This window comes from Microtus oregoni, unplaced genomic scaffold (assembly GCF_018167655.1).
Source record: "Microtus oregoni isolate MIOR12 unplaced genomic scaffold, Mior012 000022F_ref0000154, whole genome shotgun sequence".
Classification (NCBI taxonomy): Eukaryota; Metazoa; Chordata; class Mammalia; order Rodentia; family Cricetidae; genus Microtus; species Microtus oregoni.
The window spans coordinates 9,853,725-9,871,483 of NW_024543081.1; the positions used below are offsets into that span (position 1 = coordinate 9,853,725).

General features: G+C 53.4%; 1 protein-coding gene across 3 annotated transcripts in view; it reads left to right on the forward strand.

The window, feature by feature from the left end:
• Scube1 (signal peptide, CUB domain and EGF like domain containing 1) overlaps nucleotides 1–17,759 on the forward strand; it is a 120,713-nt gene that overhangs the window by 50,030 nt on the left and 52,924 nt on the right. For all 3 annotated transcript variants that reach the window (XM_041672240.1, XM_041672242.1, XM_041672241.1), the window contains exon 4: nucleotides 3,307–3,441. In XM_041672240.1, coding sequence (XP_041528174.1) covers nucleotides 3,307–3,441 — 135 coding nt within the window. The remainder of the gene's footprint in view (nucleotides 1–3,306; nucleotides 3,442–17,759) is intronic.

The following is a 17,759-nucleotide window of genomic DNA, read 5'->3' on the forward strand; positions in this document are numbered from 1 at the left end:
GGCGTTCCCAACAAGATCAAATACACAGTCCATCAGTAAGAACAATTATGATTCCATAGAGAGAGAGGAAAGCCTACTTGCACCCCAGTGCCCCAAGTGGCTCCCTGGAGGACAGTCTGCAGACCCTGCCATGCTTCTTGAAGACAAGGCCCCGTACTGCCCATGAGCTAATGGAAAACAGAGCAGACCTTAGAGAGCCCTGTTATGGACTCCCTTCTGGCCCTGAGGATGCCTCTCATGGTAAGATGCACCCCGTGCTGGGTCACAGTGTGCCGGCTAACTCCAAGGAACAGCCAAGGGACTGTTTCTCCGTGGTGCTCTGCCAGTTGACCCCCATCTGGTCTAGGTGGTAGGCAGACTTCCCATGATCCCAGCTACACCAGCTGATCATCCTCCAGCCGCCATGAGTCCTCTTTGAGAGCCTGAGATGCTGAGTGTCTATAGAAGAGGTCATGAGTGTGGCCTCAGGCTGTATAGGGACTCAGTGTCCCCAGTACTTTCTACCCTACTTGGGTAGGATGTGGGGCCCTGTTTGGACACAGTAGAAAAGGGTGCAGAGGGACAGCTCTCTTTTCCCGCCTGCTTAATCTTGGGGTTTTATCATTTGGGAGCAAGGGAAAGACATGTTTACACGGCCTTGCATTTGTTTCAAATTATTCATCAGTGTTGGCGAGTCATTGTTCCCCGCTAGTATAAACAGCCCTGTCCCAAGAGCACAGTCACCCTGCCAGATCACTGAGGGCCTGTGGATGCCTTATGTCAACTGCCCTGGTTCCTAGCTTTTGGTGAGGTGCAGAGCTGGGCCAGGCCAGATGCCTGCGGATGGGTGGCATTCAGGCCAAGGCCACATTTCTGCCCCATGCAGGGCACTGGAGGGTGCATTTGTGCTTTGTTTGTCTTGCAATGGAGACTTGCCCTGAACTAGAGTCTGGGAGCCAGGAGAGAGGCAGTGATGCATGGCAGCGAGCACACCTGCCTCCCAGGGTCAGAGCTCATGGTCAGCCGTGTGCTAAGACGCAGGCACAGGCGCCTACCTCTCTCTGTGCAGTTGAGTCAGACATAGGACTCAGCCCAGAGACAGTCACTCTCTGCATCCGCGCTGTTCACGGACCGCGTCTTATGGGTCTCAGGAGTGTGTGTTTAAGTTGATCTCAGACTCAAGCTCAGGAGGGAGCGGGTTCTTCATAACTGGTCTGAATATGTTTTGGGCACAGCCAGCCAAACAAGGTATCTGTGGGCTCTTGCTCTGGGGTTCTGGCCTCAAGGTGAGTTCTGCCTTCACTCTGACCTACTGTGCGGGCCACCCAGATCACGTCAGCTCGCTGAGTGTCCGATGACCAATGGATGCCATGCAGTTATTAACACACCCTATCACATGAGCTGCTGAGGCCCTAGTGAGGCCCCTCAGTCCACAGGAAGCGCCCAGGATGCTGGCTTCCTGTTGCTCAGGTGACCAGACAGTGCCCAGGGCAGACCCTCCTGCAACATGGAAGATGTGCTTTGGAGTTCACCAAGTGAAGGTACTCCATGTACTTTGGGGTTCACTAAGGAAAGGTGAACTGGACCAGCAGGAAGCCATCAACAAGACTGTAGAGAAGGCTATTCAACCAGTTAGCAATGCCCCCAGTCATCCTCACCACCGCCCCCCACCACCCCCATGGCTACCGCACCTCCCAGGTCAGTCTCTGGGCCTGCTGCTCCTCTCAGCAAGAGCCACCTTTACGTGTGAGCTGCAACCTTTGGTGGCTTTTAGAGTTGAGAGATCTGTTTCCCTCCTCTGACAGCCACACGGCTGACATTTGAGCTTGCCGGAGAATAATGATGCTCCACGCTGTGGGCCTCAAAGGCAGCCATGCGGTCTCCTGGGTGGTAAAGTGGTCTGCAGCCCTCAAGCCTAAATAAGACCCAGCTGACAGTGCTGGAGAGCCAAGCTGTCCCCAGTTCAGTGCAGGTCATCGCCTGCCTCTACCTTTTTCCCCCCTCACATCCTTTTGGTCTCTATAGCAAAAGACGTCTGTTTTAAAAAGCATAGGAAATTTACAGTGCCAGCGTGTGTGTGCACATATGCATACAAAGGAAGTGTGTGTGTGTGTGTGTGTGTGTGTGTGTGTGTGTGTGTCTGTGTGTGTTGGAGCCTGGGGATTGGCTGGGCACAGCCAGTAGCTCCATACGCACATTGCTTTGTGGTTTTATGTATTTGCCTATTAAAATGACAATACAGCCATGGAACATTAAGGTTTAAGAAGCCCTTCTTTCATTAAACAAACCGACAGAGTAGGGGGTTATGACTCTGGTAATTGAAACATGCTGTTCTGCTCAGGACCGGAGCTCCCTAAAGGCCCTTTCAGCCAGTCACACCCTTTGTGCCAGCAGCCTCTGGTCAGAAGTGAGCATCGGCCCTGAGTCGGTGCCTCCCGCAGAGTGGGAAAGACCTCTTGGCAGCCTTCCCCGGCAGTCCTGGCAGCCAGAGGTCAGGGTCTTTTCAAATCTTCCCCTCACCCTCCTAGCTTTTGAAATCAATCTGCCAAGCTGAGACCTTCAGGGTGGCGCAGGCTGCCCTGACCTCCAGCCTCCCCCTCAGGGCTCCAGGGCCTTGTGCTGTCAGCTGGAAACCCGAGGTGGGTTGAAGAAGTGGGGAATGGTGGCTGCGGTTAGCTGAGCTCCGTGTTAGGGAGACACTTTGGTTTGCACCGTCATCCTGGGGAGAAGAGTCCGGTGTAAGGCCGCGTTTGGGAGTTAATGTGCTGGGGCTGAAGGCTACCCCTGTCACTTCCCATGTAACCTGGCACAGATTCCTCGTCTATAAATGGGCTAACACCTGCATCTGATAGGGTTGGTGCAAGGACCAGAGTTAACATAGGAAAGATGCTTAGAACTGTGCTAGGCACCCAGGAATCAGTCATGATCCTCCAGCCCTGTAACTAACTACTTCTGGGGTATATTGGGGTGTTCTATTGTGGGGGATTACTATGGAATACCATGGAGTATGCCTGTGGAGTACTATGAAATACCTCTGGAGTACCCCCATGTAGTATCACCATAGCATGGTTCCACAGAGTACCCTTTGAACTACCATCACAGCATGGTGCCGTGAAGTACCCCGTGTGGTACCATCACGGCACGGTGCCCTGGAGTACCCTGTGCAGGACCATCACAGCACGTGCCATGCAGAAGACCATGAAGTATTTCTGTTGTACAGCACCTCTGTGGAGACCCTTCATTAACCAATGGAGAACTGGATTGTGTCTGTAACCCACTAGCTCCAGGTGTGACGTCTCCTCTCCCCTTCTCTCCCTCTTCTCACAGATGTGGATGAATGTCAAGACAACAATGGCGGCTGCCAGCAGATCTGCGTCAATGCCATGGGCAGCTATGAGTGTCAGTGCCACAGTGGCTTCTTTCTCAGTGATAACCAACACACCTGCATACACCGCTCCAATGGTAAGTACAGCCTATGCTGACCAGGCATGCCTCCCAACCCTGCGGAAACAGACAGGCAGCCCTCTCCACATGTGGATTCCAGAAGCCTCAGGGTCAGGGTAGGGGTTCTCAGTGGTGATCTCCGTGGCTATCGTGTGTTACCAGTGTGGGTCTTTGTAGAAATATTTCTATTCCTTCCCTCTGCCAACTGTTGGTATTTCTCCTGTCTGTATGTGGTGAGGCTGAGACCCCATGTTTGCCAGACCCCTTGAAAAAGGCTGATGTCACATTATATATCTCCATAAGCCTCTAGCACCCATGATTATCTGCTTCCTGTTCCTGGGTTACCAGCCTGCTGAGGGACCATGATGAGAGCCTGCGGCCCCTGGAGGCCAGGTGGGATGGGGTGACTCAGCAGGCTGAGGCTAGATGGACTGAGCCAAGCCCAGCAGGTGAAGGTTCTTGGTGTCAGGGCACTGATGTTCTGATCCTGGAGGGTTTTGAAGCTTGGGCCTATGGCAGCAGGACTATCAGAAGCCAACACATGTGTGGAACCTGGACTGAGTGAACAGCAATAGCAAAGACGTAGGCTCATCAGCCGCTATGCAAGCTCCAGATCCCAAAGCAGGGCTGTGTACTACTGCAGAGAGGCCTAACGAGACAGGGCCAAGAGCCAAGGTTCCCGGGGTCAGGCCGTCCTGTTATAGTCAAGGCTGGAGATGTGACATTAGCTAGAACAGCCCGCTGTCCCGTCTCCACGTCTGACCTTTGACAAGGAGGGAAAGCTGGAGATTTGCCAGGGGAAGACAGGCGCAAAGAAGGCTCCACAGAGCCCAGGTGAGACCCTAGCTCCTCCATCCCTTTCCAGGACCACTCTTCAGCGAGCTCCTTGTATGCCTGGAGCCTCAGCCTCCTCATTCACAAGACAGCGGCCATGGCACTGGGCCAGCTGGGTGTCTGGAGCTACAAGGAGAGACTAGTGTGACCTGCTGGTGTTCCGTGGGCCTGCCAGGGGTGGTGGAGTGGGATTCTAGGACACTGTGTGTGGTTTCTGCTGAAAAGTGATTCCTGGGAAAATAAAAAGCAAAAATACATTTGAAATATATTAAGACGGTAAACCGGAAGTATTCTAGTAGTTTCTTAGATTGCCTGGGTTTATTTTGGCAATTTCCTCACAGACAAGTCTGATGCACTGGCTCCTGGCTCTAGTGTCCCCAGCACATGAAGGCCAAACTTGGTGTTTCCTGAACACTTGCTCCAGACACCAGAGCTACCACACACAGGTGGCCTCAGGAAGACAAGTGCTTATCTTGTTCCTAATACCACCTAGCTATGGTGCCACTAGACAGAGCTGTCCAAGATGGAGGCAAGGGATGTAAATGAGGACCTGAGTCCCCAGGGACCATAAGAAGCAGATGAGTGAGCCAGACAGGAAATGCATGTGGCAAGGCCCTGGACTCTGCTTATGTTGGGGGTGGGGGTTCTGGGAGGAACTTCCTGTCATGTTCCAGGAGGTTTTGTCCCCACCAGCACATGCTCAGTTCCTGCCTTTGGAGAGAACGTCGGGTGGGCTGTGGTGAGGCCATGCCTCTAGTTGAGTGTACGAGGAAGAACGGATGGGAGGATGTAAAAGGGCAGCTATAGCTGGTCCGATCTGCCTTGTCGGCATCTACTGGGCTGAGAGGTTACAAATTTTGGTGTTTGCCTCAGGAGACGGGTGAGAAGAGGTAACAACCCCGGGGTGAGCAGGGAACTGCTGCCAGGGCACAGGCCTGAAGGCCACCATCACAGAGCACTCATAGGAGGCCGGGTGTGACCCCACTGACGAGGGAGGAAGCGAGGTTAGAGAAGCAGAGTTGGGACTGGAGCCAAGATGCGCTTGCTGTAGTCGGTTCTGTTCAGGTCATAAGACCTGTCAGAGAAGAAGCAGGTGGTGAAACAGTGGCCAGAGCTGAAGGCCTCTGTGTGGAAGCCATGGCGGTACCGAAATCAAATGCTGTAAAAGAGCCGTGTGGAAGTCTGAAGTCGCTAGGCCAGGTACGCGGACAGAGGCCTGGCAGTTTAGGAGCCAAGACTGGATGGTGGAATAGGATAGGTGAAAGGAGAGGATCCCCAGGAGAGGAGCTGAGGATCCTGGGGCTTGTGGGGGAGGTACGGGGAGGGGTTGGTATGTTCTGAAGAGAGTAGCCATAGAACACTGGCGCTTGGAGGTGGGTCGGTGGCAGGAGATGATTCTTAAGGGAATTTAGGAACTCTAGAGGCTGGGAGTGGAAGAGTTGTGTACTGGCTGGTATTGGGTATAGCCTTGGACACAGTTCATCCCACCCAAAAGCTCCCCTGGATTTTTACAAAGCTAGGAATACAGAGTTGGCCAAAATCCAGTTGTAGCACTTCATCCCCAGTCTCTGTTGACTGACAGGTGGTTGAAAGAGGTTGCTTTCCTTATTGGAAACATTGACTAGAATCTCTGGCTTCTCTAAGCTGGGCCATGCAGCCAATCCTGTAACAGTTCCTGGGGATCTTCTGGAAGCCCATCTTGCAGGGCAAATGGCAATGCACTGTCCAGGCCTCCAGACTGGAGGAAAATGTGCACAATGCCTGGGAGATGGCAGGACACGGGATCCTGGGCAGGCGGGTAGCCGACCTCCTGAAGCATAGTCTGTGGTTGTCACAAGTGCCCCCTGTAGCATCAGCCACAGTGACGAATCTTACCGCTCAAGAATCAGAGCCTGCCTGGAAGTGCTAGGACGGAGCGCCTCGCCTCCCAAGTGGCCTCTGATTCTGTGGCTCCTGGGAAGGCAAATGGATTCCTCCTGTCACCTGACTGGCTAATTCCTCTCCAGATCTCTGGAATCCCCCTTGTAGCACGATTCATGAAAACTCAGAGACAGATACTGGGGTTCAACCTGAAAATCAGAAAAGCAAAGCAGCTAGCCAATGGCTCTTACCTTGACCTCAGTCCGAATATGGTGATCCTGCCTCCAGGAATCTCAGAATGAGACTGAGAGCTGTCTCCTCCCATTTTATCATCCTCTCTAGTGCTGGGATTAAGGGCTTGCACCACTACTGCCCAGTTTCTATGGCAAACTAATGTGGTTACTGGGATTAAAGGTGTGTGTCATTGGTGCCTAGTCTGTAAGGCTGGCCAGTGTGGCCATTTTACTTTTCTGATCCTCAGACAAGTTTTATTTATTAAAATACAAATGAAATGCCACTACACCCCCTACCCACCCACCCAAAGCACAGACCTCTTTTGATTAGATGCATGCAGGGCCAAGGTCAGTCTGGGCTCCTGGCCCAGAAGGGAGGCCTCGAAGCTCAGTACTTCTGAGTAGCCTGGCTTCCCAGGCACCAGCATAAACCCTGGCCTGAGGCTTATGGATCAGGCCCAGGCTGGATTGGGAGCAATAGGCTCTTGGCTTCAGAGCCCCTGGGGCCTCTGCTGTCACTTCTGCCTCTTTGAGTCATTTGGCTATTAAAACAACAACAACAAAAAGCCCTTAAGGGAAAAGCTTTGAAACACCCAATGTAAAACCTGCCCCAGGGATGTGCCATGGGGCTAGTTAAATCCTTCTGGTCCCCAGAACTTTGGCATGGCTTGACCTGACACTGATGATGCTCAGGCTGCACTGGATGAAAAGGGACCCTGGGACTGTTGGATCTGGCTAGTCTCTCTGCTTAGTACTTCCTGGTAAAGGCTTTGGTGTCCTGACAGCCCACAGGCCCACCTCTGCTCAGCCTCTGGCCCAAGTGCTAACAAGACCTCCTCTGACCTTCAACACCTCTGGTCTTCAGCCCAAGGGCCACTCCAGACTCAGCCCAGCCTCTGCTATCACTAGGCCAGCCACAGGCCTGACTACCCAGAGGCTAACATGCTGGGCTTCCTACCTCTCCCACCCCTACCCTTCCAATCCTTAAAGTATGTCAAGTTCCTGCTCCAAGAAGGTATGTCCTCATGGATGGTTTTGCCCTTTTCCTCAGCGAAGTGTTATCTCCCCCAGTCTAACCGACACTGGCTGGATGTGGAAGGGCCTCTCAAGGCCACAGACTCCAACCTTTGTGAAGAAATGTTACTCTGTCATCGCCCCACTTACCGATCCAGTTCATTGTTCCCAAGCCTGGTGCCTTTGGATCCTAGGTTGGGGCCATTTGATTTTCTTTTTCCAGTCTAGGAAAAGATTGACTGTGAAACCCTCTATGACTATGAGCTGGGACAAGCGCCTTGGGGATTCTGCAGATATGTTTTTCTCACCTGAGGGGTGGCCAATCGAACCATCATACCCACGGTCACCTCATTGACTCTGGTGGCCTAATCATGAGTCCTGACCACCCCTGGTGGCCAATGGGGTGTGACGTTAAGGTGCACCTGCACCCCTGGTAGCCAGTGGGGTGTGACATTGAGATGCACCTGCCTCTTGTGCAGGAAACTGTTCCGCAGGGCTGTGCTTAGAGTCTCATTAGACACCTGCCATGGTCCAGCCTTGGCAGGGGCTGAAGGCAGCAGAGTGAGAGGAAACCACCTTGTTGTAGGAAACAACACAAGCTCACAAGGGGGTTTCAGAGCTACATGTAGCCAAGCCTTGCCCTAGCCCCCACCCCTTTATTTAAATTTGAGATGACTCTCTGCTGTGTTGTCCATGTTTGCTTCATGCTCGCAGACTCCAGTGATGGGCTAGCCTCGGCCTCAGAGCAACTGACACTGCAGCTGGGCCTGTTCTAGCTGGTAGCTAACTCGAGAAGGAATGAGCAGTCCAACAGGGTGTGGGTGGGGTAAGGAAGGAGCCCGGGGAGAGCAGGAGTTTGCGGTGGGAATGAGATAACTTGGGGCTAGTGAGGTCATCTAGCCACGGACCAGTAGCCGCTGAGCCGGAGAAACAGCCTCGGGCTGCTCTGATGATTAAAAAAAAAAAAAAAAACTCAGAACCACTGGCCAGAGTGTTACACAGGTCTCTCTGCCGTTTTTCTGGAAGAGTGTCAAGGAAAGTCCTCAGACACTCCTGTCCTCCAGTGCCATCTGATCAAGGGGACCAGAGCCTGACAGAGTGGGTACCAGTGTTTACCCTAATGTGTGCACCGTGCAGCCTCACTAGAGGGGATTGCTCTCACCCTGCCCTGGGCCTGATGCTTCTTCGCAAGACCGCTCGTGAGTTGCCTCCAACCTGGCCAGAGTATGAGTTCATTGCCTCCCTAGCCCCAGGGGCCTTCACCTTTTTCTACCTCATTAGGTCCGGCAGCAGCTGCTCCATTATCCAGTCGGCCTCTCCCCATTCCCTGGTTTCTTTAATACCTGAGATACCCACTGCAGGTTTCATTACCTGTTGGAGAGGGTGCCCCCAGGAGTCCAAAGAGGGCTACAGCCCCACTTTCCAAACTGGCAGAACCAAGGGAGACAGAAACTGTGTCTAACGGGAGTTTGGATGTTGCTGACTCAGCCTTGAGAAGTGGACATAGGAACCACATTTCTAGCATCCATCTCGGATAGGACAGGACATGGCAATGAAGCAAGCAGGGAGCTGGGCTGTTGCACTCCCAGATATCCCACAGGTCCATGAACAGGATGGCTTGGGGGAAGGTGGCGGCAGGGTAAAGAGGTTGATAGGATGGCCGAGGGAGAGGAGATGGTGGCCCAGGGGAAGGTGAAATGGAAGTGACTGAGGAAGGGGCACAACGGGATGCCTGATAGGAAAGTGACAGGGGGTGGCTAAAAGGAAAGATGACAGAGAAAACATGGTGGGGGTGGGGGGCTAAGGGGAACATGACAGGAAGATGACTGGAGATAATGTGACAGGAAGATGGCAGAGGAAGAGGTGACGGGATGATGGCTGAGGGGAAACTGTCAGGCTGAGGGAAGGTGATGGGGAGATGAGGGGGGTGACAAGAGGCAGGTGGAGAGTTAATAGGGGGTGATTAAGAAGGAAGTGACAGGAAGATGGCCGAGCAGGAGATGTGGCAAGGTGACTAACGGGGAAGATGACAAGAAAATGGCTGAATTAGGGAGAGGAGACGAGAAGGTGGCTGACAGGAAAGTGACAGACATTGTGGAGACCATAACAGGGGAGCTGAGGAGGAGAAGGTGACAGGAGAGACTAGTGAGAGGAGGTGACAATCCGAGGAGAGAAAATGACAGGGAGATGTCTGACAGAAAGGTGACGGAATGTCGGAGGGGGTCTGAGGGAAGCTGGTAACAGAAAGGCTGAGGGAGACGTAGCAGGAAGGTGGCTGAGGGGACATGACAGGAAGGTGGCTGAGGAAGCCGTGACCGATGGGGAAGGGACACAACGCTGAGGGGAAGGTAACTGGAGAGAGGGTGGCTGAGGCAGGTGTGAGATGGGGCCCCAGACCTTTGGGAGAGCGTGTCTCCTTCGGGTTTGCATTTCGGACTGGCCTGTTACTCACATCACACGGGTGCCGAATATCTTCGCGGCGGACACTCCTGACTGAACAAGGCAGAGTTTTGTTCTCTTTACAGTATAGAAACCTGGGAGTCAGTGGAGCCTGGGTGACAGGGTCAGTCTACCCCCACTAGACATGGCCCAGGGCCTTCTGCATGGCAACCTACATATTTAAGGCTGGAAATGCCAAGTCCCATCAGAATCTGACTCGGTGTGTGGTTAAGGGTCTTCAAAAATGGTGTCTACAGAACACCTGCCCTCTGTCTCCTGAGCTGGCTCAGGCCCAGTCTCTGCTGAGGTCTGAAAGGGTCTGAAGAAAGGAGGGAAACCTCGAGACTTTGGGATCTCCTTGAAGGTCAGGATCCTAGGACTCTGTGGAGTCTCAGACCACCCCGTGTGTGTTCTCAGAGGGCAGAGGCAACAAGCCTCTGCTTGTCATATGTTTGCCAATTCAATGACCCTACACCCTAATCCCTCTGTCCCGCTTCTATGCATGACATGTAAAAGTACCCCATCTTTGTATGTGGGGACATCCTCCCCAAATCATAGGCTGCAGGAAAAGCAGATCCAAGACCAGGTGCCACCCAGTCCAAGTGCAGAGGCAACTGTGCCACAGAACTGGGGGTGGGAGTGGGGGGGGGGGAGCAGAGGAGTACTCACCAAGTCCTCACTCAGTCTGTCCGTAGCAGAGAAGATTGCGAGCTGTTTTGGTACCTTCTTGCTGTTATGATTACTCAGTATTATTTCTGTTCCATTCTGGAGGTTATGAAACTGAGGAACTAGGCTCCAGAACGTCCCATATCTGGTGAGGACTTCTCTGCCTCTTTCTGTATGCAGATGTCACAAAAGGCAGGGACAAAAGGCCTCGCTATTGCCTGTACCTATTTTCATGGGCCTTAATTCACCCGAGATCCACCAGCCTCATCATTCATAAAGGTCTCCCTCCTTCCGTTGTATTCAGGGTTCCATTTTAAGTGTGAATTTTGAAGGGGACACACACATGCTTCCTTACCTGCTAGGATTGGGAGTGAAGTGTTTTCTTCCAGCCGGTATTTAGACTCCTGAGGCGTGATAGCAAGCCCCTGCCTGGCCTGAGTTGGCCATGGTCATAGTGGTGGGAAATGCCAAGCTCACCTCGCTTCTGGGATCTGAGCACACTGCCCAAGCTCACGGTGGAGTCAGGCCTGGCTGGGAGCTGCTTGGCAGAGGCCACCTGAGGAGTTCGGAGTGTGTATAGGAGTTTGGGTCAGGAACTGCCTGCCACAAGCACAGACTCTGAGCTATCCCAACTCTGACTTTATCCAGCCCTCCTGCTTTCTTGCCCCCCAGTCTGGTCCTTCATCCTCCCGCCTTTGTCTTCAGCTCAACCTTTTTCGCTTTCATTTCACCTTGCCCTGAAGACTAACTGGACACTTACCTTCCCTAACCCTGCCTCAGTCATATGAGCCCTCGCCAGGCCCAGCTCCAGTCCCCTAAGTGTTACAGTGGCTTCCACTGGGGGATTGCCCTGATGCTCACAGCCCCCCTGTGAGATAACTCAGATAAGTGCCGCCATGCCCCTTGATGGAAAACGGCTTCCCTTCCCATGCCGTACTATGGGGGGGGGGGGGACTTAAAGATGGGGAAGGCTAGCTTTCTAGTGCCAGAACCAACTCTTTCTCTTTCCCAATTCCAATAAGCAAGTCCACAAACAAAGCCCCTCTGTCCCTCACAAGAATCCCCAGCTAAATCATGACTTAGCGTCCTGTGAGTATACATGGCTGTTGGGCTCCTGTCAATAGTGCCCCAGATACGATGCTCACATCTTGGGAAGCAAGCCAGGCCTGCACTCCAGGGCCCCCACTGTAGCTCCAGGGCCAGGATCATCCCTGCCCTGTTTTAAGCCCTTCCATCACTGACTATGGGGGCTGGGACAGGCCATGGAGGGTTGCGGCCTCCCCGAACTTCCTTGTGTGCTATAGACCAGGTGGGCGGGAGGACGGGCATCCCTGGCACTTAGTGTAGAGATTTATGGTGCTACTGGAAGAGGCCTGGCCCTGTGCGGTCTGGAATGGCCCTCAGCGCGGGGATAATAAATCCATCCCATTATTTTTTATGAGCCTCCCACCCCCATAAACAACTCCTTTGACTGGTGAGCCCGCTTCACGTACTTCTCCTGGCCTGGCCTCAAGCCGGCGCCAAGGGCACCACAGGGCCAGCTTCTCGATGCTGGCAGGCAATCTTTCTGCAAAGCTGCTGGTCCTTGGGGTCTCCAGGAATCGACAGTGAAGGGCAGAAGGTGAGCCACGGCTCAGAGGGTACCAAGACAAGAGACGTTCGACCCACCTGGCCCTAGGTCCCTTCTCAGCCCTCAGTCCTCAAGCCTCAAAGTCTTGCTGTGAAAGTGAGGTGTGTGTCAGAAGTGTTCGCGAGGGCGAGAAGGAGGGTGTGTGTACATGCTGTGTCTCTCGGGAAGTGTCCATCCCTGGGCTCCGCAGCAGCGTGTCACCAGCACACAGCTGAGGGTGACTGGGCCTGGCACTGAGCCTTGGATTCTCATGGCTCCTGTGTGTCATCTGTGTGGAAGTTATCCCACTGATGGGATGTAGAATTCTGGCCGTAGATAGTTACCAGAGGCTGGCTCTGAACTCAGGTCTGACAGGAGCAAGAGAGAGGGCACTTGTGCAGCCTAGGCCCCCCGAAACACGGAGAACCGCTCCCCCCTAGCCTTGCCCCATTCATACTGTCCTCTACCTAGGTCAGTGCAGCTGCTGCCAGCTCTCCCTCAGCCTTGTGCACCCAACCCACGGCCATGCCATTCATGGCCTTCCCCCAGCTCCCCACAGGGTTCTAACTCCGATCTTCATAGCCCATTCTTGTCACGAATCCACCCCTGCAAACTCCTGCCACTCCGTGTCCCTTTCTCCTCACACTGCTCCCTCTGTCTGGAGCGCCTGTCTGCTCCAACCATTGCTCCCTTGAGAACCTTCTCAGATGTCTGGGCTGCATGGCTTTGATTTATAAAGCGCTTTCCTGTTCCTTGTACTGAGCAGGGCACAGCCTAGAGAGGCCACCCAGGGACACCCAGCATTTCCTTCACCAACACTGCGGCCATCAGGTCAGCTGATCTTCCAAACCCACCAGATCCCTCCAGCAGGGTCTCCCACACACACACACCACACGATAGCTCATCAGTCACAAGTACAACAGTCCCTCGGCCTCATCTGCCTGGCCTTTCTCATGTAAGCCGGCTTCTCCAGGAGACACTCCTGGACTCTTATCCTACCTTCCACCCCTACCCATCCCGCTCCACCCGTCTCGCTCCACCTCTGCACAACACTGCGCAGAAATGCCTGTATTTACTAAGCACCACCGTTAGATTAGGCTAAATATTGGGAGTATTCTTGGGGATGCAGAGGGGCTCTCCAGGCAGTTTGAGTGCCTGCTGTCCTCGCAGGGTCCAGACGGCAGCTGGGCTGAAAAGGAAGACATCCACAGCTAGCAGCCTGGGATCTGTGTCAAGTCTGGAACCAGCTAAGGGTGGCATGAGACAACCTGTCCACCACATGACTTCCTGTGGGCTCATGTGGGAAGGGATAAGGTTGACAAGTTAAAACACAGACGGTTTACTGTTTTGCATGTAAACATGACCCATGCCACATTTGGGACATTCAATTAGGAAGTACTTACCGTTTCTTCTCAAATCCAGTCTAACTGGGTGTACCATGTGGCTGTTTGCTGGGGAGGGTGACTCGTGGCCCACTGGGCTGGAGTCTAGCCTGTCTTAGTTCATCTCCCAGCCAGACCTTCTCCAAAGCCACCTCTGGATCCTTGGAGTGGCTTCAACTTGGTTTGTGGTGACACCTAGTGACCAGCCTAAGAACTTCAAGAGGTGAGGAAGAAGGAAGGGTGGCCCTGTCTGTCAGAGGGGCTTACAGGGAGGCTGCCCCAGGGTACCACTTTTCACACCCTTCAGCACTCCTGAAAGAAAAGGGTTTCAAGGCTTTCCATTCGCAGATGCGAAGCTGAGCAGGTCCTAAGAACACACTGGAGAAGGCTGCAGTGAGGCATGAAATCACACTACCCACCTCTGCCACACAACCTCCCTGGTAGCTCTGCACATCCGTCCACATGTGTCTGCAGACAGCTCAGATCTGTCCTCCTGTCTGTGAAGAGTGCCCTGTTTCTTGGAGGCAGCTTTCCCAGAGTCCGGGTGACAGGACAGGCTAAGGCACATCTGAAGGATGCTGAACTGTCCAGAAAGCAAGCCCGTCTTCATCTCATCCAGCACAGCAAGGACCAGCCATAGTCCCAGCAGGTAGTGACAACAGAGGGGCAGATCAATAACCCAAAGAACCAAGGGGCTGTCCTTTTGAGGCTTTGGTGGGGGAGCCATGCAGGAGGAGCAGGGTGCTTCACAGGCAGGAGGGACAGTGAGCCAGGCTGTGTGCTCTCTCACATACCCAAGACCCTGTATGCTGCAGGTGGAACAGAGGGGATGAAGGAAGGAAGGCAGGGGCGGGGGTTCTCTTAAGGGACCAAAGCTGCTGATCCGACACAAGGCTGGCAGGATGAGCAGTGAGCAGTGAGCATTAGAGTGGCCACTGGAGACCTGGGGCAAGTGTCCTACCTCTCACGAACCACAGCATCCCTACTGCTGGAGCTCTGGTACTCCTAGCAGTCAGTCTCCTGGGCTTCAAGGAGGTTGTTTGTACAAAGTACCCATGGAGTAAGCATCTCTGCTTGTCCTCATTCAGATGGAGCTGGATATTGTCCCATGATCCAGCCCTTCACTCTAGCTCAGTTATCAGCCTGTGTGCACCACAGTGCTCCTGTCTTGGAAGGGCATGTGGTGCCCCAGCATACATCCCTCTAAGGTTGATCTGAAGAGTTGTCAAGATGACATACTTGTAAGTTGGCGTAAAACTTGACCCCAGACAGGCATCCCAGAGGTCGTCATTAGCCTTTCTTCCCCAGCTCAGCCCTGCACCTCCTTTTATGTGACTTCCCTGGGGTTCTTTCCAACTACATAAGCTAGGTTTGCTTTTCCCAACCTAGGGCAGTTCTGGGCTATGGAAGGCCCCTAAGGTCCCCTTCTAAGTTGGAGGGGTTGGGGCAGAGGGGGTGTGTGAAGCAAGGCCATTGTTCTCCTCTGTGTTTACAGGACAAGAACTCAGAAAGGATATTATTGGTGAAGTTGTCATAGCAGTAACCCTTGGGGGGCACACATTCCAACTCTGACTGGACCAAGGGTGCCAGACCTGTGCTGAGGGACTGTGACATCCACACTAATGTGGCTGTCGTATCTCCACACACATAAGACCATCCCCTAGGCTGGCAGCTGGCCTGTGGGAAGAAGCCCTGCGGGGAAAGCACCATGGGGCCTGTCAGAGGATCCAGGGATAACACTGGAAAGAGGCACTGGCCAGGCGTTGCCAGACACAACGTCTCCCATGCTGCCCCACTTCCACGAGTGGTTTAAAGCAGGCATACCCCTTCTCAGACCTGTCAAGAGCATATGGAATATGGAGAGAGCTTCATTCCACATGCCCCACCTTCCAGAAAACTCTAGGAGGAGGAGGCAATAAAAGATGTCCCAAATAAACCTCTGCCCTCTCACTGGCTCCTTGTCCCTCTCAGGGTCCTGTGACAGTTTTCACCTCGCTCGTGGCTTGAAATCTGAGCCTTCTAAAGCAGACAGAGGTCCCCCCCCCCCCCCAGCACATACACGGCCCCTCTCTGGCTACAGCCTTCCGTGGCTCCCTCCTGCCTGGGTTGAGGTCCAAGGACAGCTTTGTTGTCACTGTCCCACCTTGGAAGTAGGACCCAGGGCCATCTAATTCTGTCCAACAGGTGGAGCTGAGGTTCGGAAGTGAGGTGAGCTGCCCACGGTCACATAGCATGCGGCAGTCCCATTGTGGACCTGGCAATTGATGTGGCAGCTAAGGGCCTCGTCTCGCCATTGCGCCCGGCCTGGCCTAACACTGAGGAGACACTCAGCCCAAGTTTGCAGAGCATAATTAGATTTGGATGGATCAGATCAGATTAGCTTCGACCTGGCGGGCGGCCTGGGCTGGCTGGCACCAGGCATGTGAAAATCAGGACTTCCGGGAACGACTGAAATTCTCTCAGCGCCTCTGTGGGGGGAAACCAGTGAGCTTTCTCTGAACTTGGCACATGTGGTTCCCATACCTGCACCTAGGGAGGTGTGCTGGAAAGCTTGTGGTCTGCATCCCTCTCGGAAGCAGGCATGGTCCAGACAGAGAGCTGCAGGAGGACAGATAAACAAGGCCTGCAGTCCTGAGTTACAGAAGCTCTGCTCTGCCCTCCCAGCTGGGCCCTGGGCCTGGGGCTGAGTATGCATGGGCTCAGTATGAGTGACTGAGGCCTGGGCTGGAGAGGTACACAGGTTGGTGGAGGAAACCATCTGTAGCCAAAAGCTGCCAGAGCAGCCTGGCAGAGGCCACGGAGGCTGGGGAGAAGCTTTTACTCTGGAATCCAAGCCACACTCAGGAGACAGGAGTTCCCGGTGCCTAGTACCCTGCATGCCTACTGCAAGGGCATGCCTCTTGAGCCCACACTCTCCTTTCTTTAGAAAATATAGTTTTTAGCAAAAATCATTATGTTTCCATGTAGTACGTTTTTGGGTTTTTTGTTATTGTCGTTTGTTTTTTGTTTTCTGAGGCAGGGTTTCTCTGTATAACAGCTCTGGTTATCCTGGAACTCGCTTTGTAGACCAGGCTGGCCTCAAACTCACAGAGTTCCACCTGCCTCTGCCTCCCAAGTGGTAGGAGTAAAAGCATGGGTCACCACCACCTAGCTGCATGTGGTACGTTTTAAGCTGTTACTTCTGAATTCAATAAAGCTTATAACTGTTAGGAACATAGAGAGGAACATTAGTTCAATTGCACTAATGTCCTCAGCCTGTCCCCACCATTTGTGGGAAGCAGGCATCTCTGGATCAGGGAACATGATAGAGAGGAACCAACGCTACAGCGTACTGGCAGGGAGCTTGGTATGGGAGCCTGAGATGGGAGGCTATGCTCGGGGGCCTTGGCTCTGCCTCAAGGTTACAGTGGGGACAGAGGCCTTCCACAAACATACACACACACACACACACACACACAACACACACACCAGTTGTAAAGCAGACTAAGAGAAACTTTAGGATCTTCTGACTGCACCCTGGACACCAGATCTGTGGCTCCCCATTTCCTTCCTGTGGCCCCGCTGCTGACCACTGGCAGTCACCATGGTGCTGGGCCGCTCTCCCATAGCCTCTCCAGGGTATGACCCCTTGGCTCATGACTGAAGTCTGGACACTCAAAAGGAAAGACTTGGTGCTAACAGGTCCTCAGAGGAGAAGGCTTGACAGTTTCTAAAGCTTGGGAATCTGTGGTCCAGGGTTCAGGGATGTAATCAGCCTCATGGGGACAAATTCCTGGCTGTCTAATGGTGTGCAGAGCTTCTGTGACTAGAAGTGGAAATTCAATCTCCCTTTCTTCGCCACGCACAAGCGGAGCTAAACAGGGAACATGAGCTCTTCCATGCCTGGGAAGACAAAGCAGGTATATTAGGACAGCAGTCTGGGAAATTGTTGTGGCCTGGAGGATATCCGTGGGGTGAGAAGTCTTTATGGAATTGATGGAATCAGAGATGGGCTTAAGAAGCCACTTATAGAAGACAAGAGAAGGAACCAGGAAGAAGCCGGGGGATACAGCAGGCAGTGTGGGATTGTGGACCTTGAGAGGATGTACATGAGGACAGGGTACCAAAGGTCGGGTCACAGCTAAAACACTAGAGACACAGACACATTAAGTAGGAAGTGAAGTGTGACCTTGGCTTCAAGCTGCTCACTGACAGTTCCCATTCTGAGTCCAGGAAGCTGCTTGGTAGTCAGACTCTTGACAGGTAGGGTGTCCCAGAAAATGACAGGAACCTAAGTGGGTTTGGATGGCCAAGAAGTGC